This window comes from Monomorium pharaonis, chromosome 6 (genome assembly GCF_013373865.1).
Source record: "Monomorium pharaonis isolate MP-MQ-018 chromosome 6, ASM1337386v2, whole genome shotgun sequence".
Lineage (NCBI taxonomy): Eukaryota > Metazoa > Arthropoda > Insecta > Hymenoptera > Formicidae > Monomorium > Monomorium pharaonis.
The window spans coordinates 9426022-9451959 of NC_050472.1; the positions used below are offsets into that span (position 1 = coordinate 9426022).

General features: G+C 36.7%; 1 protein-coding gene across 3 annotated transcripts in view; it reads left to right on the forward strand.

The window, feature by feature from the left end:
* Positions 1-25938, forward strand: part of LOC105837331 (fasciclin-1) — a 412374-nt gene that overhangs the window by 280802 nt on the left and 105634 nt on the right. For all 3 annotated transcript variants that reach the window (XR_004963764.1, XM_036288707.1, XM_036288708.1), the window contains exons 8-9: positions 5513-5755; positions 6959-6991. Coding sequence is in view for 2 of the 3 variants with exons in the window: in XM_036288707.1 (XP_036144600.1) it covers positions 5513-5755; positions 6959-6991 (276 nt within the window). In the remaining variant the exon portion in view is untranslated. The remainder of the gene's footprint in view (positions 1-5512; positions 5756-6958; positions 6992-25938) is intronic.

Sequence of the window (25938 nt, forward strand, 5' to 3'; positions counted from 1 at the left end):
TATAATAGATGGTATAGTGTGATAAAGGGTGAAGGAATCCCAGGATATCTGAAGAAAGGTTGGGGGGAAAGTAGATGGCAAAGAGTAGGAAGATTTAGATTAGGGAATAAGATAAGAGAGAGTAGGTATTGGGAGGTAGAGGAGAATAGGATGTGTAGGTTATGTGGAGGAGAGATAGAGAGTTGGGAGCACATATGGGAAAGATGTAGGGATTGGGGAGCGGAAGGAGGAGGGAGTTGGCAGGAGGAGATAGGTAGAGTGTTAGGAGAGGAGGGAGAGGGGGAATGGTGGATGAGGATGGTCGAGAGAGAAAGGGGGAAGGAGGGGAATGGAGGGGGGAGGAGAGTGAGAGAGAATGAGAGAGAATGAATGGTAAAAAAAATGGAAAGAAAATGTAGAGAGACACCTGAATAAAGAGAAATTGGAGATAAGAAAATAAAGGTGAAAGTTGGAGAATGTATAAAAAGCAAGAGGAAACGGAAATCCGAGATAGCAAAAGCGTGTGTGTGTGTGTGTGTGTGTGTGTGTGTGTGTGTGTGTATGGGAAAAAGTTGTGGCATGGACAGGAGACTGGTATGCGGCAGCTTATGTAGGATAAGTTAGTTGTAAGATAGTGATAAGTTAGTTGATAAGGTTTGTTTTGTTTGCGTTTGTTTGGATGATGTAAGAAGATTGTAACCCTGAGGGGAAACAAAATAAAAAACTTAAGAACTTAATGGCAATTTTGAATATAAATGTACGGACACAAAAACGAAGCAAATCAGTACAAACAATAAAAAATTAACATAAAACATAATAATTTGTAAGAGCGATATTTTTAATTTTTAATTTCTGTAGAGTATTTGTAACAAATTATAATTTTAATTAAAATTAACTTCTTATTGTTTACTTCTTTTGTTTGTGAAAGTAACACATAATAAAATATTTTTTTTAATTGTTAAAATTAAAGCTTCTTCGCCTTTCGGTCAAAATATTGTTATATTGTAAAAAACTCTGTTCTACGTTACAAGAAGTGATAGGAGTATATTTGAAAAATTTTGCATTATCTTGATCGAATCGTGAGTCTAGATTTTTATAATCTTTTCCTTCCAGTATCCGTTGAATAGTACACATTGTAGAAAATCCTAAATTTTTTTGTAGAACGTTTTCGAATTTTTTTTTACTTGTAAATACTTGCTATCTTTGTCGGGAATTTTACGCATGTGTAATTTTAAGTTTTCAATAATTGATATAAAATCAATAAGCGACAGACCAACAGTTTCTAAGTTGTTTATAGCAGAAACGAGACAAGAAAAATGTGTATTTATAAAATTTAAATCGGATTTTACATGTTCAGATAACAAAATACTTTTTGATTTTTTTACTGATTTAGCTGCATTGGAAGGAATCTCTTTCAAAACGGAACGAATTGATTCTAAATTTACGGAATAATACATAGCAGTTTTAAGCCATGTACCCCATCGTGTTAATATTGGTTGCGGTGGCAATTTCAAATCAAGCGCGATTAATTTAAACGTTTCGGTTCTTGCAGGAGCTTTAAGAAAAACTTTTTTTATGTTAGATATTAATCCATCAACAGTTTCATAATTTTGCCTTACTTCTTCTATGCAGACTATATGCAAGACATGTAAGATGTAGCATTTTTGAAAATTTTTCCAACAATTTTCGTGCTGCTGAACACATATATGGAGCGGCGTCTGAAACAAAAAGCAGAACTTTTTCGTATTTTATGTCATCTGGCCACAATAAATCAAGCGAATTTTTGAAAAGTTCTACAATTGTCTCGCTATTCGTTTTTTGTAAAACGTCGGAATCGAATAAAAGAGTTTTTCCAGGCTTATCCGGTAGTAAAATACCAATTATAGTGTTGGTAACTTTACGACCCGACACGTCAGTAGTCTCACCGATGGAAATCCAAATTGGATGATTTCCGATTTCTTCGCGTATTTCATTTAGAACATCCGTATAACATTCATTTAAAATGTTTTTGCATATACTCGATTCTGAGGGAATCTTTCTTTCTGTGTACTTCTCCAAAAACTCACGGAACTTATTTTCTAATTTCCAGAAAAGAATATCTGCCGCAATCATCGCCATACATAGATCTTTCCTAAATACATCTGCAGAAATTGGATTCGTTATTATTTTTTCTTTCTCGACATTGCACACCTCGTTTTGCCTTTCCATGTATTCCTTGTGTGTTTTGGAGGTTACATGTTTAACAAAAACATTCTTTTCGGTGGTATGAATGTTAATACGGCATATTTGATAAAACATTGCATCATTTTGAATAGAAAATATACTTTCCCCAAATTGTTTTAAAATTTCCGGGCCTTTCTCTGTGTTTAATCAAGAGATAGCGTAGCGCGATCGGTTCTAGGGTAAGGGAATAGAACTTGGGCGGCAGCATCGGCGACCGTTCGCCCGAACAGGTAGGATTCGGGGCGAATCGGGGACGCTCGGGTGTCGTCGAAAAGATGAGAGAGATCGGAAGCCGGTCGCGAGGGGAGAAAGGCGGATTTGCACGTCGCATGCGGTAGGATAGACACGCCTAAGATTGTCTAGTCGCATCGTGGAAGATTCTAGTCGCATCGAAATTGTTCGTAGCATAATATCCCGTGATCGGGGATCGTTTGACTAAACAATTGCTAGCAATACTTGTTTTACACAGTGCACATACCACCACGCATAACCGCTTGACAGATACCTGTCGTTAGATTATTCCGCAATATTGCTGCGCTTACTCGCGTGGTATTATTCATCCAGAACGTTACGCAGTGACGTCCGACTTCATGGTCAGACAGTATTGTATGGAATAACCGCTTGGCTCAACCGCTTGGCTTCATGCCTTAGAATACCCGCACGGCTTAACGCCATATAACGATACCTTGACTTTCCATCATGCACAATAGCTGAGGGACCACGCAGACGACATTGAAACGCTATCTTTCCGAGACCAAGAAGGCCGTCGACGCACGTGGCGATTACGGCCATCTTGGCTAAGCTGGGAGAGGCTAAGGGCATCTCTCTCTTCCACGTATAAAATACGCACTGCATGATCGATGTATTAAACTGCGAATAGCTGGTAATATATCCACAGCCTGTGATAATACGCCATGCGTATGTGTTTAAACATAAGAGATTTCGTTGGCTGTGACAAGTATGTATTATTGTTTCTCGCTATCTTATCACTAATTCATGTTACAGATTTTGTCTTAAGGGTTATAATTATCATAACAACGTTATTTACTTTCGTTACATGTTTTATCTGTGCTTCTGAATATTTAAATTAATTACCACTATAATCTTGTAAGTTTTATGTGTTTGTCTTAACATTACGTAAATGTGAGTGGGCCTATTCCGCGTCTCGAAGCATGTTCAGGCTAATAGATATTAAGCTAGCATATTGTTGTATTTTCTTTTAATATTATAAAAACAGCGTAACTTTGAAGAATAAAAATAAGTAAAAACTGTCTGTCACTATTGTAGTATTTTTCAAGATGTAAGAACAATTTCCTGAAGAGCCCTATTGTCTTTGTAAACAATCTGGAAATTCTTTTTTTTTTATTATACTTTGTGGAAATAACTGCTTTCACTATTATTATTATATTATTCATTGTTGCATTATTTCTTTATTCACTTACAGATAGTATTAAAATTATAATATCAATATTGAGCAAGTCTAGCTTAAACACTCTGGAATAAATCGTCGTTTTCCAGTCATGGTTATTTACAGAGGTAAACACAATGTACAGAAAAATATCGTAACAAAATTAAGGAATGAAATAGTGTTGAACAAAAACGTAAGAAACATAGAGAAATAATGTGACATTTATAGTAATAGAGTGTACACAGGCAATCCTGAAAAATGAGTTGAATAACAGAAGGAATAAGTCACTCAGAGCAAACTGTATCTTACTGTATCTCGAGCTGTATCTAGCATCGATATGTATCTAACAACAAAACATAAAACAAAATATTGTTGTTTATCGCATTTTTCGGTAATTAATCATAGAAACGCTGCCTGTCCCACCGCGCGCCGCGCCATCGCTCTCCACCATTACGCACTCTCGCCCGCCCCTCTCCGACTCAAACGCGTCGAAGTGGAGAAAGCTAGCTAACGGTCGACGCGATTTCAGAATTTTAATCCGGGCTCTACTGATTACAAATCCGATGTTAAAAGTAAAAATTTCAAAATGACAAATTTAATATGGCGGGCAAAATTAGCAAAATGGAGCGAATTTGTTTGAAATTTGCTATTTATGGGTTTTCGAGGTCGCAAATTACGAATTTGATGTCAAAAAATACAAAATTCGAAATGTCAGATGTAATATGGCGTATTTATACGGCAAACGTAATTTTCAAAATTGCCCAGATTTGCTTGAAAATTACTACTCGGTAGCAACTTATGTCTGACATACGAGATTCGTTTTGAAATTTGTATTTTTGACATTAGATTCGTAATCAGCGACCACGAAACCCCATAAATAGCAAGTTTCAAGCAAATTCGGTCCATTTTAATAATTTTATCTGCCATATTGGATCCACAATTATGAATTTCTCAAATTAATTTGAATCCGAATTCATATTCATTAACCTAAAAAGCATGGGTGTGTCAAGTTTAAATCTGTTGAAAATTGGCAGAGCTATTTATGAGGCTCATATATGGGTATTACCGGTTGTGGTACGGATTTTTTGGCCCATATGGGTCATTGCCAGTGAACTGGTTAAATTATAATTATGCCGGAAAGCCATATGTAGGGACAATAAACCTACATACATAGCTAGTTTTACCAGATATGAAATAATTATATTTTTTATATTGGAATGGATTCAACAACCTCTTATTCTTTACATAATAAAAAAACATTATAGTAATAGCAGCATTTTCGTGCATATCTACATGCATTTGATGAACATAGATGGAATGTATAAGACATACATATATATATTCTATGTACATTCCAACTATCATCCCGAATGAATATACATATCACATATATCCATGCAATATTCTACGAATATTTATAAATATGTATACATCCATGTATGTCGCATGTATGCGCATTCGGTGTACATACATGGAATGCACAAGATGTATATCCTATGTACATTGCAACTATCATCTTGAATGAATATACATATCACATATATCTATACGATATTCTACGAATATTCATTAATATATATACATTCCCATGCATTCTATGTATGTACATGAAAAATACATGATTTTTTTTCACGTTACAGACACTCCATGTATATACATAGAATATCCTATGTTTTCTGGGTTTTTCTCTTTGATTAACACGTACAATAATTAATGACTTTGGCCCGAAACTGGACGCCATTAGATACTCTTATAACGAAGGTCGCCTTTACGTTTGTCTTTCTTTCTCTTGCCTTTCTTGTTGTTTTTTCTTATATCTTTTTCTCGTCACCACTTCTCGTAGAACCGAGGCACGACAAGCAATACGTAAACGATTGACAGAAATCTCTTCTCTTTGTGCAGGAAAACAAAAATGGACCGGTGGGCAAATTTTACGAGATAATTCACGATTATGGGGGCGAGATTATGAGTTCCATCAGTCACCTAAATGATGTTACCCTGTTTGTGCCCAGCAATGACGCGCTAGATAAGACAGATGTGAAAAAGATGCTGCAGGACAAGAACTGGTTGAGAGAAATCCTTAAACTTCACTACGTCAAGAAGCGGCTGACCTTCAAGGAAATCAAAGACAAAGCCATCAGGCTGGTAAGTCTATTTTTTTCTCTACGTGTAAATTATTAAAAATTATGACAAGATTAACATAAGATTAAAGTAATTAACTTTGCTTATCTCCAGTCATATTCATGAGATTGAATATATACACTGGCGCAAAAAAAACGAGACAAAAATTTTGACCGAATTTTTAGGCAATATTTAAAATAATGCAACTTTGCCAAAAATAATTTAAATTACACGTACTTTTTTTTTAATTAAAAGGCAAAAACTCTACTTTGAGAATTTCTAGGCGAAAGTATGATTTGTTAAGTGCGAATCGTATTTTTTGTATCGTATCGAAAACCAAACATGTTTTTTTTAATTGAAAAAAGTAAAAGTTTATTATCATTTTTCACAAGTTTCTCATTAAAATCTTGCGAATATTAATCCAAATTCTTAAAGTTCATTCTTTTTTAAGCAATTAAAAAAATGTCGATACGATGTTTTTTATTGATTGCACACGAGTTTGAAATTTGCACTGTATTTTTCAGGATTTTAGCGAATAAATACGGTATTTTTTAAATATCATGAATTTTGAGTATTAATATGATATTGCACATTGATTTTATTTGTGTTTAACTCAATCATACTGCCGTCATCAAAGTGACCCGATGTGCACCACGTGGAGATTGACGGTCGGATTTTGCACATTTTGTGGCTCTGAAATTCATCGGTGGAAATTTGTATTTACTAATCTGAATATAACGGATAGCTGACGCACCAATTTCACTGAAGTCAACAGAAGATCACATTCATCTATACTCATAAACCCACTCATACACGTAAACATACATACACACATACTCATATATAAAAAATAAAAATTCAAATGTTATTAAAAAAATCAGTCTTTTCAGGGTCACATGATGTGCAAAATCCAACCGTCAATCTCCACGCGGTACACATCGGGCCACTCTAATGACGGCGGTATGATTGAATTAAACACAAATAAAATCAATGTGCAATATTATATTAATACTCAAAATTCATTATATTTAAAAATTTATATTTAAAAAATACCGTATTTATTCGCTAAAATACTCTAAAATGCAGTGCAAATTTCAAACTTGTCTGCAATCAACAAAAAACATCGTATCGTAATATAATCATCGTAATAAAAACATCGTAATATAATTATACACGTGGAGGCATATTATCATTTTAATTAATCCATCCTTTTCCTTTTTTTTTAAGGACAAAACCTTAAGCAGGAAGTGGTATGACGGAGTAAGTACAAATTCATACAATTTTATCATTGTTTGCTTTTCCTATTTTGTTTTTTTTTTGCGTGAACTGTTTGCAAACTCTCTATCTGCATCCATTCGCACTATTCACTTTCATGCGTTTCCCGATGTTGAACGCATTACGAGCGTGTGAAATGAATGCGAGCATTGTGAATGAGGTAATCCTGCTAATATATTCCCATTATAAAATTAATTTAAAAAGTAATTAATTAATAATAATAGTGTTCGGGGTGGTCCTCCTATAAAGCCCACTTTGGCACTCAGACCGAGTCCATTGTGCCCCAAGTAATTAATTAAAATAAAACAAAATTAATACAAAAAAACAATATATTTTATTAAATAAACTACAACATATAAGATATATAAAATAAAAGAAACATAAAATTAAAAAAAGCAAACGTAGTTGTAATATAAAAAACTAATTTATAATATTATTGCTTGCTGAAATAAACAGCTTTTTTAAAATCACGTCTTATTAAATTTTTTGCTTGTTAATGATAATTACTTTACCTTTATAAAACAGTTTTACGTCAAAATAACATTTCATGATTAATTTCATTAAAATACATTCATAATTTTCCAATATACGAGGGTCGTTCAATAAGTCCTTAGAAAATCCAAGAGATAACGCTCGTAGCATCGAAAATGGTTTGTTTTTAGTAAGCATCATGACTCACTAGACAGCTGTTTAAGTCTCAGTTATTTCCATCACATGGTTTCATTTTTATTGTCGATTGAAGCAAGAAACTTGTATTTATTTAGAAAAATGGAAAGAAGTGAGTTTCGAGCGGTGATTAAACACTTATATTTAAAAAGCTTAACACCGAAAGAGATCAAAGCTGAGTTGGGTGAAGTTCATGGCACATCTGCTCCTGTGTTTGCAACTGTTTACAATTAGGTAAATGAGTTTAAACGTGGCCGTACATCCACAAAAGGTGAACGTCGTTCGGGACGACCAGTGGAAGTGACTACTCCCGCAATAATTGACAAAATTCACGACATGGTTTTGAGTAATTGACGAATCAAAGTGCGCGAAATAGTTGAGGCCACTGGCATATCGCAAGATACAGTGTTTTCAATTTTGCACGAAAAATTGGGTGTGAAAAAAAACTCGGCAAGATGAGTGCCGCGTTTGCTCTCAGTGGACGGGTGCACACTTGTGCGGTTTCGATGGCCAAAATCATGAAATTAAAGTTCGAATTATTACAACATCCACCGTATTCACCGGATTTGGCTTCTAGTGACTTTTTTTTATTTCCAAACTTAAAAAATGGCTCGACGGACAACGGTTTACGTCGAACGAAGAGGTCATCGCCCAAACAGATGCTTATTTTGAGAACCTTCCGAAATCTTACTTTTTAAATGGCTTAGAAAAGTTGGAGAAACGCTTCAAAAAGTGTATAAAGCTAAAAAGAGATTATGTTGAAAAATGAAAAAAAATTTAACTAAAATTTGTTTTTCTATCTTTTTCTAAAGATTTATTGAACGACCCACGTATTTAAATTTTTAATATGCTCGTTAAAATTTAATAATAAATTATCATAAGCGAATCTTGCTATCTTTCTTTACTTTTCGTTCATAATTAGTTGATTTGCAACCTTTAATAAAGCAATAAACTGTTGTCGTTAAAATATGAAATTATTTTCACTTTGAATAACAAAAATAAAAATCTATACGACATATCATAACAAGAATGAATTACTTATTCCGTCTCTTTTCTCATCTTTTATCATCGAAATCTTGCTTAATGTTTCCCTTTTCTGCCACTTTAACATTAGGGCACGTTTCATCTCCATCACACAAAAATCTTTGCTGGGATAAGCAATTGGTAGTTCAGACTTTTATAGTCAAAGGTCCAGTGTGCAGAAGCCATAACACGTCGCGCCAAGACATTCGGCAATCGATAGCGTCAATAAATATTGTCCTGCCAATAGTTCTAGTAATCAAACGCCAAAGAGATTTTTATTTTTGCCGTGATATACGGTATACGAGATGGTCCAAGAAATCGTCGTTGAAATTTAGCGAGCGCATTTGATGCGTTGCTGCAACGACAGCAAGCAACATTTTTATCCCGCAATTTCTGACACATTGCAAGGAAGCGAGTTGCCAGGACGAACTCGTCGCGCGATTATCACTTCTCCCGACGAGAGACTGACTTATTCCACATCATCCTGGTATCAGAAAACGCACGACTCGAATGAAATTGCGGCGAGGCTCGACAGTCCGCTAAATGGATTTATGCCGTTTCGCCGAGAATAGGATGGCAACGATAATTACGTATCTTTGCGAGGAGTCTGCTTCTGTCGGTGAGGATAAAACCGAACTTACTTGACCGGACGCGATAAGAAAGCTCGGGCTTCCCCGGATAAAATGGATTGAAAGATAAAAAAGTTTTCCGCGGAAGAAAAAAGACGCCTGACGTTACAACAACGCGCCGAGGCCGTTCCGCTTTTAAATTTTGTTCAAAATTGACCAGTTTATATTCACACATTTCAAGGTTTATTATCAGTCAGTCAGCATGGCAGAAATTTCTTGTCAGAATAACAAAAAGCTCTTGGCAGTTTACCATGGTGCCTTTCCGCACATTCCCATCCCTCGCAATTGCCTTCCTTTATTTCTGCAGAGCCGAGGATGACTTTGTTGACAACAAAATAGCCGCAAGCCCTTTTCATCCCAGACATCATTTATGTTTTTGAGACGTTCGGACCATGGACTTTTTATAGACAAAGCGTTTTACGAGGAATATTTGGTAATTGCGGTTAAGAGAGCATCAGTGTCAGAGCGGCCATTTTTATAACCGATCGGATATCTTCGGCTTTCCATATATACTGTTCCTCTCGTTAGATCCCGCAAAGAGAAACTCCTCGGTGGTGCCTTCTTTTCATTTCTTCGGATAAGAGGGGAGTAAACCGTGGACCTGTTATGCTTAAAGAACTTTTCTAGTTCCTGCCTCGGCATTTGTCCTTCGACCCATGGCAAAATCACGACTCAAAAACCGTGGGTGAGGCAGTCTTCTTTATTACAAATTCACTTTCTCTTTCTCTCCCTGAAGAACTCTACTGCCGTTCGCTTTTTGTAGTAATTTCGCCTTCCGAAAAACCTTTGAAATTCAAAACAAACAAACACCCTTAAATAAACACAAATTTGAACATCCTCATAAACAGCAACGCCTACAAGCTGATGCGTTTCAACTTTCGAAAAACAAACCTTCTTCCCTTAATGCGTCACCGAGCCCCGGAACTAGAGTTTTCTCCGCCGAATCGGCCCCGCGTAGCTCAGCAAAATTCAATTTTTCTCCCGAAGCGACGGGCATTACGAGCGGAAATGCTTCGTGTAACCAAACAACCAACATTTTCTTTCGCCTTTCTCCACGAGTAAGTCCCAGATGCGCACAGTAATAAACGGATACAGCAGGCTAAGTAAAACGGACACAGTAACAAATGGACACAGTGCGAAACGGATACAATAACAAACGGACACAGTGCGAAACGGATGCAGACAAAACGAACACAGTACAAAACGGACACAGTCGCAAACCCATGGTGAAGAAAATGCTTAGCACGCGCGCGTGCACGCACACACGCACGGAGGGGTGCAAGGGGGCATCGCCCCCCGCACCCACCCCGTTGGTTCCCTGGAAAGACACAAACTCATGTAGTAAGTCCGTTTAGCACCGTGTCTGTTTATTACTGTGTCCGCTTTACATTGTGTCCGTTTGTTACTGTGTCCGTTTCGTACTGTGTCCGTTTCACACTGTGTCCGTTTATTACTGTGTCTATTTCGCAATGTGTCTGTTTATTACTGTCCAATTGTCACCACGGTGTATCTATTTCACGGTGTGTCCGTTTCACACTGTGTCCGTTCCGCACTGTGTCCGTTTGTTACTGTGTTCCTTTCGAGTGGGTATAATTTGCCCACGTTCGGAATAGCCACCGTTAAATTTTACCACGTTTGTAATTGCCACGTTCTAAATAGCCACGTTTGTTTTATCCACGTTCGAAATGGACACAAGAAATACCGCATAATGTTTGTTTTGGCCACGTTCAAAACGCCCACGTTCATAATAGCCACGTTCGTAATAATCACATTCGCAATGGCCACGTTAGAAATGACCACGTTCGAAATATCCACGTTTAAAACGGCCTCTTTCTAAATGGCTACGTACGTTTTACTCATGTTCAAAATGGATACGAAAAATACCTCATGAAGTTTGTTTTGTTCACGTTCAAAGCGAACACGTTTACAATCGCCACGTGCGTTTTAACCACGTTCGAAACGGCCACGTTCGTAATTGTCACGTTAACAATAACCACATTCGAAATGGCCACGTACTTTTTACTTGAGCATGCGCTGCTGTTATATCCTCAGGATTCTTGGCCACAAGCCAGCGTTGCCAACTGTACGGTAATTACCGTACTCGTACGGTAATTTGAGCATCTGTACAACGTATGGTTACCGTACGTCAAAACACAGTAATCGTACGGTAATTTGACCAATGGTACGGTAAGAAATTTTTTATTTTTTGGAGGGGCATTTTTCACTTCACGGATAGATAAATATCTCAAGTACGTAAATCTAAAGTCACTAGATTACAAAATGTAAGTAAAGTCACAGATTACATTTTGTAATCTAGTGACTTTACGTAAATCTTCCAATAGCTGTCAAGTAAATCAAACTAACAATGTCGCCAACCGTAAGCCTCATAAGCAAAACTATAGAGTCCTGATTGGTTCTTACCTTTGGATCCAACCAATCATCTTCAATTGCTACTTAGTCGCTCAGTGAGCGGTTGCGCTTTTTGATGCACCAAATGTATCGGGTGCAAACAATAGAATACGACTATTAGATTGACAACATTGTCATTACCATTGAAGTATTTTTAGCGCGTTTATGTATTCGTTTGAATTTCAAGTGTATTGTTGAATTTTTCTTCACAAATTTCGCAATTCCGACGAAAATATGGGAATCTTAACCGATGAAGAGGAAGAAAAGCACAATCAAACTTTGAAATACTCTAAGTCACGACAACAACGGACACAAAAGTATCGGAAAATTTGGGAAACCATTTCCAAAGGATGGTTAATGCCCGATTTTACGGATCGTTTTAACGCGAAATGCAAATTGTGCGATGTCAAGTTAACCGCAGATTATTCTATTTTAAAACGTTATGCCTCCAGCAAAGCGCATGTAAAAAAGGCAACGAACATGCGACCAGAAGTCCAACGCCAGATGTCGAATTTTACAGAACCAGTAATACCAGTATCGAAACAGATTCATTCCGCTGAAATTCATATAGCTGCAATTTTTGCAGTTCATAACATCCCTTTTCTAGTCATGGACCATTTAATGAATACTCTTAAAGTGACCTTACCAGACTCTAAAATCTTGACAGATATCAATATGAAGAGGACGAAAGCAACAATGATTGTAAGAAACGTCATCGGTGCAACTCATAAAGAAAACTTGATCACTGTACTGAGGCAAACTCAATTTTCTGTTCTTGCAGATGAATCGACTGATATATCAGTTAAGAAAACTATATGTATTGTTGTCCGCTATTATGATCAAGAGGAAGGCAAAATAGTGAATCGTTTCTGGGAACTGGTACTAATTTTTCAATCTGACGATCAAGAATCCTGCGAAGAAGGAACTACAGAAAGAAAACTATTCGAAATAATCACTTCAACTTTTCACAACGCCGCAGTGCTTATTGCAAATATTATAGGCTTTGCATCGGATGACTGTAATGTTATGATGGGGAAAAATAACTCCGTAGCATCCAGGTTCAAAGATCACTGCCCACGTATAACGATTGTCAAATGCATATGCCATTTGCTGCACTTATGTGCAAGCCAAGCTTGTAAATGCTTGCCTCGTAACTGTGAAGATTTATCTCAAAAAATATCTATAATTTTCTGAAGGCTAGTGCAAAGCAGCAGTGCCAACTAATACAATTTCAAATACTGCTCAATTTGAATGTTCATAAAATCTTACATTTATCTCAGACAAGATGGTTGTCTCTTGTGAGTGGATTATATCCTTGAGCAATGGAAAGCCCTACGTCTGTTCTTCGAAAAGAAATACATCAGTGAACGCCTCATTGCTGTTGAACACATTCATTACGGACTGAACGATCCTTTTATGAAGATGTACTACCAGTTCTTGTCTTGGATATTGCCAAAGTTTACAACCTTGAACCAATACTTCCAATTAGCAAAGGTGACTACAACTTCATTACACAACAAGATGAGCGTAACGTATACTGAGCTCCTCAGTCTCTACCTCAAGCCAGAGTACGTTGTTCAAACGAGTTTGAAGGACATCGATCTGATAAGTGAAAATCACTTCATTCCTCTGGAGAATATTTACTTGGGCATCGGCGTCATTAACAGCCTGAAAATATCAGAGGTCATGGCTAGGGCAGAATTAATTAAAGACTTTCAACGGCGTTGCAGAGATTTTATAATCACAGGATGTACACAACTGAAAGAACGATATGACTTCAACAATCCTATAATGCAATCTCTGAAGGTCTTCAATCCTAAAAACGCACTAAGTACTAAGTAAAAAAGAGAGAAACCGTACCTTAATTGACACAGTTTTTGTCGCTTCTTCCAAGAATTTATTCTGAAAGTGAAACAGATCGACAGCATCTGGACGATGAGTGGGGGAAATTGTCTCTCTATTCGTTACCGGAAAACGTGACGTCTTGTTCCGAAATCGACGAGTTCTGGACTAAGGATATAAATATGGAAGTTATTACAAATATGGAAGTTATTTCGCAGGTAATAAATTAATTGTTAATCTTTTACAGGTTTTGAAATACGAAGATAAACAGAGTACTCATCCTTTCAAAAATCTGACGCGCTTTTCACTACATGTGCTATCGCTACCGCATGCTAATGCCGATTGCGAGAGGATATTTAGCAAAGTAAACTTAATAAAAACAAAACATCGTTGTTTAATTGCGACAAAAATTGTTAATGGTTCAATACTGGCGAGCGAATGCGTTAAAACGAGACGAGGTAATCAACAAGTAAGCTGCTGTGTCCAATTTAAACCTAGCGATTCAATGTTTCGGCGAATGACAACAAACAATCTTTACAGCGGCGAGGATAACGGAGGCAACTTCGACATTTCCTTCGATGAAGATTGAGAAGCATATAATACATTATCTATATTCTATATTAATATATGACTACGACTGTTGAAACTACTCACTATACTTATATAAATTTATTACTTATAAACATAAGAAAAAACAGTGAAGTAACTATACATAGATTTTTCTCTCAATGAGCAACGCAACTGTATGCGTCTTCACTTCTCCAACAAATATGCACAAACCCGGTTTGCGTCCTGTCGAGTTCATATTCGTTAGGTATTAGCGTTATGTTGGGATTTTATATTTCCATATCTTTTCGGGTGTATTGCAATTCGTTTAGTACATGAATGGAAGTATCCAGCGCAACCACTCACTGAGTGGCTAAGTAGCAATTTAATCTGATTGGTTGGATCTAAAGGTAAGAACCAATCACATTCGATTGCTACTTAAGCGCTCAATGAGCGACCTGCTCACTGCTTCGTTTGTATTTTCTGAAGGTCTTGCATGCGTCAGATCATTCCAATGAGTATTGACCTTTAATTACAATTATAAATTACTTATGTTTAGAGATCAGTTAACACAATAATTTAACAGTACGGTAATTTAAACAAATGTACGGTAATGCACGGTAATTTGCACCGACCCGTACGACTATTCGCTCTTCAAAAAAGTTGGCAACGCTGCCACAAGCGCATGCTCTAACGCAAGCCATGCAAAAAATGCGCGAATATCAAATATCTACATACGTATTTTAACGAGCATCTTGTTTTCCGTAGATAATCGCAAACCTATGTAGTGCAAATAAGGTTCGATTGTGCACATTAACGATCGGACACAGTTCCGATTGGATACGGATTCGATTAGACACGGTCCCGATTGCACACCGTCCCGATCGGACATATATCGTTTGAATTGAACATCGAATCAATTGCACATCGACTCGATTGCACAACGATTTGATTGCACGCGGACCTGATTGCGCACCCATCCGATTGCACAAGGACCCGATTGCATACGGACCTGATTGCACACAATACAATTTCGCAAAATAATGCAAAAACAACCTAAATAACATAACAAATTTATCATTTTTCGTAAATATTTTACAAAGTTATAAAAAAAAGTATTTTGAAAGATTATTTAATTATTTTTTATAAACCATTTAGAAATAATACAAAAATTAATTAACAATATTGTCGCGGATTCCGCAAAGAAATTTCAAATTTGAAATTTCAAACGAATTCAACAGCTTGTATTCAGGCCAATTACGCCATCTGTCGTGACCAAATTTAAACCGATATCGGAGCATGACCGCGTTGTGATGCGGAGCGAATACATAAATTCCTAAGGCATGCTCACCGCGTGTGAACCTTTCCGAGTCGCCCTCAAAAAGTTAGTAACGTTGTGACGTTTAGCTACCCAATTGGTTCCCAAAAATCGCCTGATTTTCCCGAGCTGAGGGAACACCGCCAAGCGTTGATCCCGTGAGATCAGAAGTAGTGAACACGGCAAGCGAGTCGGACGAGAACTATTTCAATTAAAATTTAAAGTGCTGTGTGTGCATCTTTCGGGGCCAGCCGACGTGCGGACAACTACTCCGCGCGTTCCGGGATCGGTTCTGGCCAAACCTTGTCGTTATCACCGTGCTGTTCTCACCGAATGATCTTTAACGCATTTGGTACTGCTTTTTCCGTGAACGCATTTAGCGCTCTCGCGGATCTTTGATTCCAAGCACGAAGTGACGTTATTTCTCACTGGGCGTTCTCTTCTATTCGATCTCGTGCGGTCTCACTCTCAAACGATCCACGACTCCGTGCGTGCTTTCTTCCGCTCTGATGGACCTGATGCGATTGTGAAACTGTCGCCGCACGCTGTGATGGGAGCGTCTCAGATGCGCACAGTGATAAACGGACACAGTAGGCTGACAAGGGAACCTCGCGAACTCGAAAATTCTGATTTTAATGAAACTTGACATAAATGTAAAGGTGGTAAATACTTGAATTTAGAAATTTATCGTAGCTGCCCATAAATGGTTTAAAGGGGTGAAACCACCCTTCAAAGATTGAGACATTTTTCGTTTTCTCGATATATCTCGTAAACTAAACAAAATATTAAAAAATGTTTTATACAAAAGTTTTACAATAAAAGTACTTCTATCTAACTACAGTAATTAAATTAAAAAAAAATTTTTTTTTTTAACAATTGTTTTTTAATTTTTGAAAAAAATTTTTTTTTCCAAATTTTATTAATGTAGTTAGATAGAGATATTGTTACCATAAAACTTTTGTATAAAACATTTTTTGATATCTCCAATACTTTTCGAGATATATCGGAAAAAGCAAAAATCTGCTCTATAGTATGCACTGAAAAAAGCATGAGAGAATGCGATAGCACCGCGACGGAGAGCGTTAAAAAATATTTTAAAGAAATTTTTTATTTATGATATTAAATATAATATAAGATACTAAAAATATAATAAAATAAAGTAATATAAAATAATAATATTTTGTATAATATAATAATATGTAATAATATAATATAATAATGTCGCACGTGAATGCATGCTGATGTGAGTGAGAGAGAAAGAGTAAATAATATTAATATAATATAATAATATAATATTATAATATAATATAAAATATTTAGATCCAGACTTCTTGGTCCGGATCCATTAGCGGTAACATGCCAGAGAGTCGACGCAGATCGACGACATCTACCAATCCAAATCGGCCATATGATTTGTCAATTAAGGCATTATTTCGCTCCCTGTCGATCTTGCAAAAGTATCGTGTCCAAAATCTTTTTCTTATATTGATAAATCCATGTATGTGGATGTTATAGAGATATATCCATGTCTAGATACAAAATTAACATATTTTAGTGTGGCATTATACATTAAACAACAATATACTTTGAATCAGGGTAATGAAAATGCAAATTAAAAAATAATGCATTACTTATTAATTTTTTAATAAGTAATTATTTCTTTACTCATTAATTATTAAAACAATAATGCGTAATGAAAAAACTCGCATTAATTATTTCAAAAGTAATGCGTAATAAAAAAAATTGCATTCCTTATTACAAAAGTAATACGTAATAAAAAATATCGCATTACTTATTTCAAAAGTAATGCGCAATAAAAAATATCGCATTACTTATTTCCAGTGTTGTAATAGATCATTAAATAAATAATCTAGATCAGATCAAGATCTTTATCAAAATATTAAATCTAGATAATTTTTTAATAAGTAATTATTTCTTTACTCATTAATTATTAAAACAATAATGCGTAATGAAAAAACTCGCATTAATTATTTCAAAAGTAATGCGTAATGAAAAAAATCGCATTACTTATTTCAAAAGTAATGCGTAATGAAAAATATCGCATTACTTATTTCAAAAGTAATGCGCAATAAAAAATATCGCATTACTTATTTTCAGTGTTGTAATAGATCATTAAATAAATAATCTAGATCAGATCAAGATCTTTATCCAAATATTAAATCTAGATCAGATCACAGATCATTTTTCATACATTTGATCTAGATCATAGATTACATTAATTTTGATCTAGATCGAAGATCGTTTCTTTTTTTTACTTGACAATTTGGTAGGAGTAGGAATCGAAGTTTTTTAAGCTTCTTTAATAGGCTTTTAGGAATGTCCCAGAAATCTTCTTTAATGAATCCGGACAAAGAAGTCTGGATATAAATATTTTATATTATATATTATATTATTATATTATTATATTATATTAATATTATTTACTCTTTCTCTTTCACTCACATCAGCATGCATTCACGTGCAACATTATTATATTATATTATTACATATTATTATATTATACAAAATATTATTATTTTATATTACTTTATTTTATTATATTTTTAGTATCTTATATTATATTCAATATCATAAATAAACCTTAATAAAAAATTTTTTTAAAATATTTTTTAACGCTTACCGTCGCGGTGCTATCGCATTCTCTCATGCTTTTTTTAGTGCATAGCGTAGAGCAAATTTTTGCTTTTTCCGATATATCTCGAAAAGTATTGGAGATATCAAAAAATGTTTTATACAAAAGTTTTATGGTAACAATATCTCTATCTAACTACATTAATAAAATTAAAAAAAAAATTTTTTTTTTAAATTAACAATTGTTAAAAAAATTTTTTTTAAATTTAATTACTGTAGTTAGATAGAAGTACTTTTATTGTAAAACTTTTGTATAAAACATTTTTTAATATTTTGTTTAGTTTACGAGATATATCGAGAAAACGAAAAATGTCTCAATCTTTGAAGGGTGGTTTCACCCCTTTAAACTGTTTATGGACAGCTACGATAAATTTCTAAATTCATGTATTTATCCCCTCTACATTTATGCCAAGTTTCATTAAAATCAGAATTTTCGAGTTCGCGAGGTTCCCTTGTGAGTGAAACGGACACAGTGACAAACGGACACAGTAATAAATGGACACAGTGCGAAACGGACACATTAACAAACGGACACAGTAACAAACGGACACAGTAATAAACGGACACAGTAACAAACGGACACAGACCAAATGCGCACACTGCACATGCGCACGGACCAAATGCAATCCATGTACATTGCAAGCAGAGTAAAGTCCACATAGGTTAGTGACTTGGACGGAGTAGGTGCGGGACGGGGGGCCGAAGGCCCCCCTTGCACCCCCCCCCCGTGTGTGTGTGTGTGTGTGTGTGTGTGTGTGCGCGCGCGCGCGCGCGCGCGCGCGTGCAAAGCATTGACTGCATCACATGGGTTTGCGACTTTCCGTGTGTGTATTTGGTCCGTGCGTATGTGCAGTGTGCGCATTTGGTCTGTGTCCGTGTCGCACTGTGTCCGTTTCACTCTGTGCGCATTTGGTCTGTGTCCGTTTGTTACTGTGTCCGTTTCGCACTGTGTCCGTTTGTTACTGTGTCCGTTTATTACTGTGTCCGTTTGATCTGTGTCCGTTTGTTACTGTGTCCGTTTCACTCAGCTTGCTGTGTCCGTTTATTATTGTGCGCATCTGGGACTCACTCGCAAAGAGAGCTTTCTGCTCCCCTCCCGCATTTACCCCGTCAAAGTCGCTAATCTATGTACTATCTGCAACGCAAAGTCGTATCATGTGCAATTGGGTTCGTGTGCTAACGGTGCGCCATTTGGTCCGTGTGCAATCGGGTCCGTGTGCAATCGAGTTCGTGTGCAAACGGGTCGGTGTGCTATCGGGTCCGTGTACAATCGGATCCGTGTGCAAACGAGTCGGTGCGAAATTGGGTCCGTGTGCAATCGGATCGGTGTACAATCAAATCCGGGTGCAATCGGGTCCGTGTGCAATCGGATCCATGTACAATTGATTCTATGTCCAATTCAAACGTTATGTGTCCGATTGCTGTTTTGTCCAATAGGATATGTGTCCGATCGAAACGGAATGCAATCGGGACCGTATCCAATCGATCCCGTGTCTAATTGGAACTATGTTCAGTCGGGTCTGTGTCCAATTGAAGTTGTGTCCGATTAGGAAATACTACTGTGTTCTATCGCTTATGTGCGCAATCGGGGCAGTCCTTGTGGTGCAGAGAATGCTTCACGCGGGCCCGTACGCACCCGCACGCACACACACACACACACACACACACACACACACACGGTGGGGGTGCAAGGGGGGCCATCGGCCCACCCCGTCCAAGTCACTAACTTATGTGGACTTTACTCTGCTTGCAATGTACATGGATTGCATTTGATCCGTGCGCATTTGGTCTGTGTCCGTTTGTTACTGTGTCCATTTATTACTGTGTCCGTTTATTATTGTGTCTGTTTGTTACTGTGTCCGTTTGTTACTGTGTCCGTTTGTTACTGTGTCCGTTTGTTATTGTGTCCGTTTATTATTGTGTCTGTTTGGTCTGCGTCTGTTTGTTACTGTGTCCGTTTTACTCAGCCTGCTGTGTCCGTCTATTACTGTGCGCATCTGGGACGCTCCCGTTTTGAACGTGGCCGTTTCGAACGTAACCGTTTCGAAAGTGGCTATTTCGGACGTGACCGTTTCGGATGTGGTCGTTCCGAACGTGGGCAATTTGAACTACGTGCAATATTTCCCTTTGGCCATTCTGAACGTGGTCGTTCCGAACGTGGGCATATTGAACCACGTGCAATATTTCCTGTGGCCATTCCGAACGTGGCCATTTCGAAAGTGGCCAAATTTACGCGTGGCCATTTCGAACGTGGGCAAGTTATATCTACTCGGATTTAACTATTTATTTGGGAGCAAAAATTAGTCCTTTTTAACAAATTAGGCTTTTTTCTTTTTTTAAGCTGACGTAGTACCTTGTAATGACGACATATATTTATTACATTCTGTTTAGTAGAATTATATTTTTTATTGCTCAGTTCACTTCATTTCTATTTGACGGCTGAAAAATTAATTACTAATTTACTTATTGTTTGCGAATGTCGCAATATAATTTGCTGGAACCCTACGGATGGGAGCAGGGTGAAAGGACGTTGCGGCAGCAATGCTCACGAGTAAAATATGGATGGTTTAATTATAATATCACACAGTGACCAGAGCGAATCTGATCTATCACAGAAGTGAGGTTAATAGATATGAAAATTTACATGCGCTTAGTTTGAATTGAGCTTACAATGTCTTTCACTATGAAATAAACTGTTCTCACTCGCACGGGTTAATTGTATTAATCGAACACCGGCCTAGTGATGCTAATGCCCCTTGAGCCGTGTGGTCCGCGTGGCGCCGGCTTGCGCTACACGTGGTGAGTCTGAGCTGACGGTGTTGATGAACTTGAGTTTTCACTAATGCGACTGACTAATGAGCTGACTCTTATTCTGATTATCGATGAGAGCGTCGAATGTCCACGGAATGAAAAAACACAATAAAAGCCGTCTTAATACTCTATCTCACGCGTTCGTACGCACGGTAGCCATAGAACTCTCATCAGAGACGAAGATGAAACAGTGCCATCGCCTGCTGCGCCCATCGGGCATGCGCGAGCCGTGCTTGCACGGCGCTTTGCCAACAGAACTGTCCGACCTCGATAGCTGCTGCCATCTGGCCGGCCGCGACATTATTCCATTAAATGATTCTTGAACACTTATATAATAAAAAAATTAAAATTAATCTTTCTTATCGTGTAATATAATAATTAAGTCGATTGCTACACAATGTTCCTAATATTTTTTAAATAAAATTCTTATGTTTTTATTGACAAATAAAAAATTCACCAAAATTTTAATAAGTTAAATCAAAATTATTTCAAACATATGCACTTACATATCATTTTGTGACAATCATTTTGCTGCAAATTAATTTAAAAAAAGAAATGAAGTAATTGTACCTATACATCTTCAAGTTATGGAATTACAATTGGTATTGGTACTTTGTTTAATATATTTTGACATCCTGATGTCAACCTTTTTATAACGTTCTATGAGCATATAATATATTAATGTTTTGAGTAAACTTTAACAAAATGGGACCCAGCTCCAAAGACTTTGACCTTGACATATATTGTCAAGGTCATCCTGTCGAGTAATATTTAAGAAATTTTAGCCTGCGCTCGTCGTTCGTTAAAAAGTTATAAAATTTGCTGTAATTTTCTGATACCATGTACAAGTAAAAAGAAATATGGGTAAATTTTAACAAAAAGGGATTTAGCCCGTAATTTGACATATGTTGACATATGTCGTTCTCCTGAGTTATTAACGTTATTAAAGTTATTAATCAAAAAAGCTTTATAAATACGATACATGATATTTCTGCTTTACTTAAAGTCGCAAACCTATGTGGTTCAGAAAACGTATTAATTTATATAAAGCAGGTATTTTTGCATGCTTTAAAATAAAAAAAATTTATTAATTTATTATTATCTTAATCTAAACATAATTTTTATTATCTTAATCTAAATCCTATAAAGAAATATAGGTAAATTTTAACAAAAGGAAACTTAGCCCCAATAAATAAAAAATTTATTATTAAAATAAAGCACGCATTTATGCATGCTTTAAAATAAAAAGGTGTATTAATTTATTATTATCCTAATCTTTTATACAAAGTCGCATACTTATGTGGTGCAGAGAACATGTGGGCGGGGTGCAAGGGCAGGTCTTTGCTTTCCCCCTACATCCCCGCATTAATTTTTATAAAGCACGCATAAATTAATAGATTTTTTATTTTAAAGTACGCAAAAATGCGTGCTTTATCAAAGTTAATGCGAGGACTTGGGAGAAAGGCGAAGACCTGCCTTTGCATCCACGCGTTCTCTGCACCACATGGTTTTGCGACTTTAAGTAAAGCAGAAATATCATGTATCGTATTTATGAAACTTTTTTTGTTAACAACTTTAATAATGTTAATAACTCAGGAGATCAACATGTATCAATTTTTTTTGTTTATAACTTTTTAACAAACGACCAACGCAGGCTAAAATCTCTTACACATCACTTAGGAGAGTGACCTTAATGTCACTTACATAGAGAAACATTCTCATATAGCATCTGAAAAATTTACAACAATGAATAGTCAAATACAACTGCAAGAAAATTAGAAAGAGTCGGTTATCTTTTTACATTTATTGGAATTAAAGAATAAAAAAAACATGTAAATTTAAATTTTTCTTCTGACATTACATTACCTTTATCTTAATAGTTTATTTTTATTAAAAACTATAATTAATATTTATGTTAAATACTACTTATAAACTGAAGTTTATAGCTAAATTTTACATTTTTAAAATCATTTAGTTTATTTTTACATACTACAAGAATTATTTCATTAGCTACTGTTTTTAATATACAATAATATACCGACTGAGAACACTAGTTATAGAATATAAAGTATATTTTATTTTATTTAATGCTTTTTATGATGTATTTATATTTCCTTCTCTTTGGTGGATAAAGCACAGCCTAAATCTCGGAGATGTTAGCTATAGATCTTATTGTCAGTACAGAAGTGAATAAGAAAACTAGGGCACTAGCAGTCCATACTTGTATAGTCAAAAGTCTTCACGATTGTCTACGATGTCCGTAGTCTCCGCGCGTGTTTCCAATATAATATGTATTTTTCATCTTAAATCTTAAAATACCTACTTAATTCTATTCTATCCATGCATTATCACCGCCACACGACCATTCCCTCTCACACCTCCTACCCAAGTCAAATAAAATAAAAACAAATGAACTACACAGCGCAAGTTAGAAAAACAGAGACGATAAAAATATAATTGCGAAAGAGTATGATTTTGAAAAACTTGAGACACAAAAAAAAGAAATCGAGCCCATTTGTGAGAGCAACAATTGGCGCGCCAATGTACAGAAAATTATAGTGTTAAACAGATCGGCTTTGCTGCAGGTAACCAAAGAGCCCTTGTCGAAAGAAAAAGAGAGAGAAATGCATTTATTAAATGTTCTAGGGAGCCCTCTAAGAACTTAGAACACAAAAATAAGTACAATAAGATAAAGTGAAGTAACATACAAAAATAACAAAAATATAATAGAAAAGAATTAAGAAGAAAAGCAGAAAAACCAAAGAAACGCGATAGTAACAATAAAGATATTGTAAGATAAAAGAGCGACAAGATATATGAGAGGACGACAAGCTACATCAACGCATTGCATAAGATAAAGTTATAATTGTAAATGAAGTACAATAAAACAAACAAATATAGTCGCAAGAATACAAAACGCATGAGTGAGATGAGCAAAAAATAAGGCTCAGATCCGAGGTATACATTTGAGTCTAATTGTAAGTCAACATATGTTGTTGCAAATAACTAAAGAGTTTGCATTTGAAAGTATGTAGAATGTCGAATGCACGAATGTTGACTGGTAGAAAGTTCCAGAGAGTAGAACCTGCGTAGAGGAACGATCGCTGAAAGGTAAAAGTTCTACAAGGACGGACGGCGAGATCAAGAGAAGAGACACGGGATTGCGAGCGAGGGGGGGGGAGGGGCACATAAGGATGTAGGTTAGTAGCAATGTAGGAAGAAGTACCAGTCCTAATGATTGCGTACAAGAAACTACAGATGAGATAGGTTCGATGATTGTCAACCGATAGCCACCCCAGAGCCGATATGATTGCGAAACACGCTCGTCCCATCGCAGGTCGAATATGAAGCACACGCAGGCGTTTATAAGCCGCTGCAGCTTAAGGTTTTCCTGTCCAGAGAGGTTGGTGAAGATCGCGGCGCAGTAATCAGAAATGAGAAAGATTAAGGAGAACACTAACCAAACGCGAAGCGAGGTTGATAGACAGTTTTTTATAAATTTAAGCCTCCAAAAGACTTTATTATTAATCTACCATTAATCTTGCAAAATGTGACGCTGATATACTTAGATCAACTTAATGTGGCCGTCAAGGTTCGAAGCACCATTGAAAAAAATCAATAAATGAACCGTTGAGGGTCAGCACGACACTGAGGTCAGCCTATTTCCTGATGTATTTGGAATTGCCCATAAACATCGCCTTGGTTTTGCTGGCATTTAGGTTTAGGCAGTTGATGGCAGCCCAGTGTTCGATGGCGACGATGTCCTCATTAACCCTTATCATGACAGACTCAATATCACGAGGAGGGAAATGAAAATAAATCTACAAATCGTCGATATATAAAATGTGCTTGAAGTGTCGCAACAAGTACTGTAGATCGTTTATAAAAACTGCAAAGAGGAGGTAACCAAGAACGAAACCCTGAGAAACGCTCGATGAGACATGAGCCCAGGATGAAAAAGAACCGCCAGGGCCTCCCACACACTGAGAGGGAGCGTCCCAGATGCACACGGTAATAAACATACAGAACAGGCTGAGTGAAACGGACACAGTGTGAAACGGACATGGTGCGAAACGGACACAGTCGCAAACCCATGTGGTGTAGAGAATGCTTTGCACACACAAACACACACACACTTTCGTACTGTGTCCGTTTCATACTGTGTCCGTTTCGTAACGTATCTGTTTTGCAATGTGTCCATTTCGCAATGTATCCGTTTATTACTGTGCGCATCTGGGACTCACTCTACTGGGAGCGCCCAGAGAGATAGGATTTGAACCAAGTTATGGCAGAGGGAGAGACTGAAAGGTGACCCAGCTTGTGAAAAAGCAAGTCGTGTCGAACTGAATCAAATGCCTTTGTGAAGTCAAACAAAACTAGCAGGGTGACCATCCTTTTATCAATGACCAACCTGACGTCGTCGATCACCTTGTCTAGCAAAAACTGAGTGCTGTTACTTTTGTGGAAAGCTGCCTGGAAAGGATCAAAGAAATGAAAATTATCAATGTGAGTGGAAAGTTGGTTGTATACGATTTGTTTAAGAGTTTGGAAATGTGGGAGAGGATGGAGGTAGGACAGTAATCTGAGAACGACGCAGGAGTTCTAGTCTTTGGAAGTGAAATAATATGGGAAAGTTTCTAGGAGGAAGGAAACGTACAGGAGTTCAAGGACGCGTTGAGCAGGTCGAGAACGAAAGGGAAGGTAACAGACAGGCCATCCATAATTAGTCTACGACTGATGCCATCCGGTCAAATAAAGTACGAGGTGGATCTGATTAGAGCCCTATGAAGGGTCAGAAGTGATATGAAAGAAATAAAAGGTGGAGGGGTCAGCCAGAGGGGAAGTATCAGGTCTGGAAAAAGAGCAGAAAAAGGTAGGAGAAGATAAAGAATGGGAATGAGTCGGAGAAAAGAGTGGGTCGAGATGAAAAAGAGGCGAGATTAGGATCAGGAGAGGAACCAGGAAAGTGAACAGTGTAAAAAAGATATTTAGTTTATTTAGAAAAATGTCAGTGACTACAGATGACCCGGATTTAG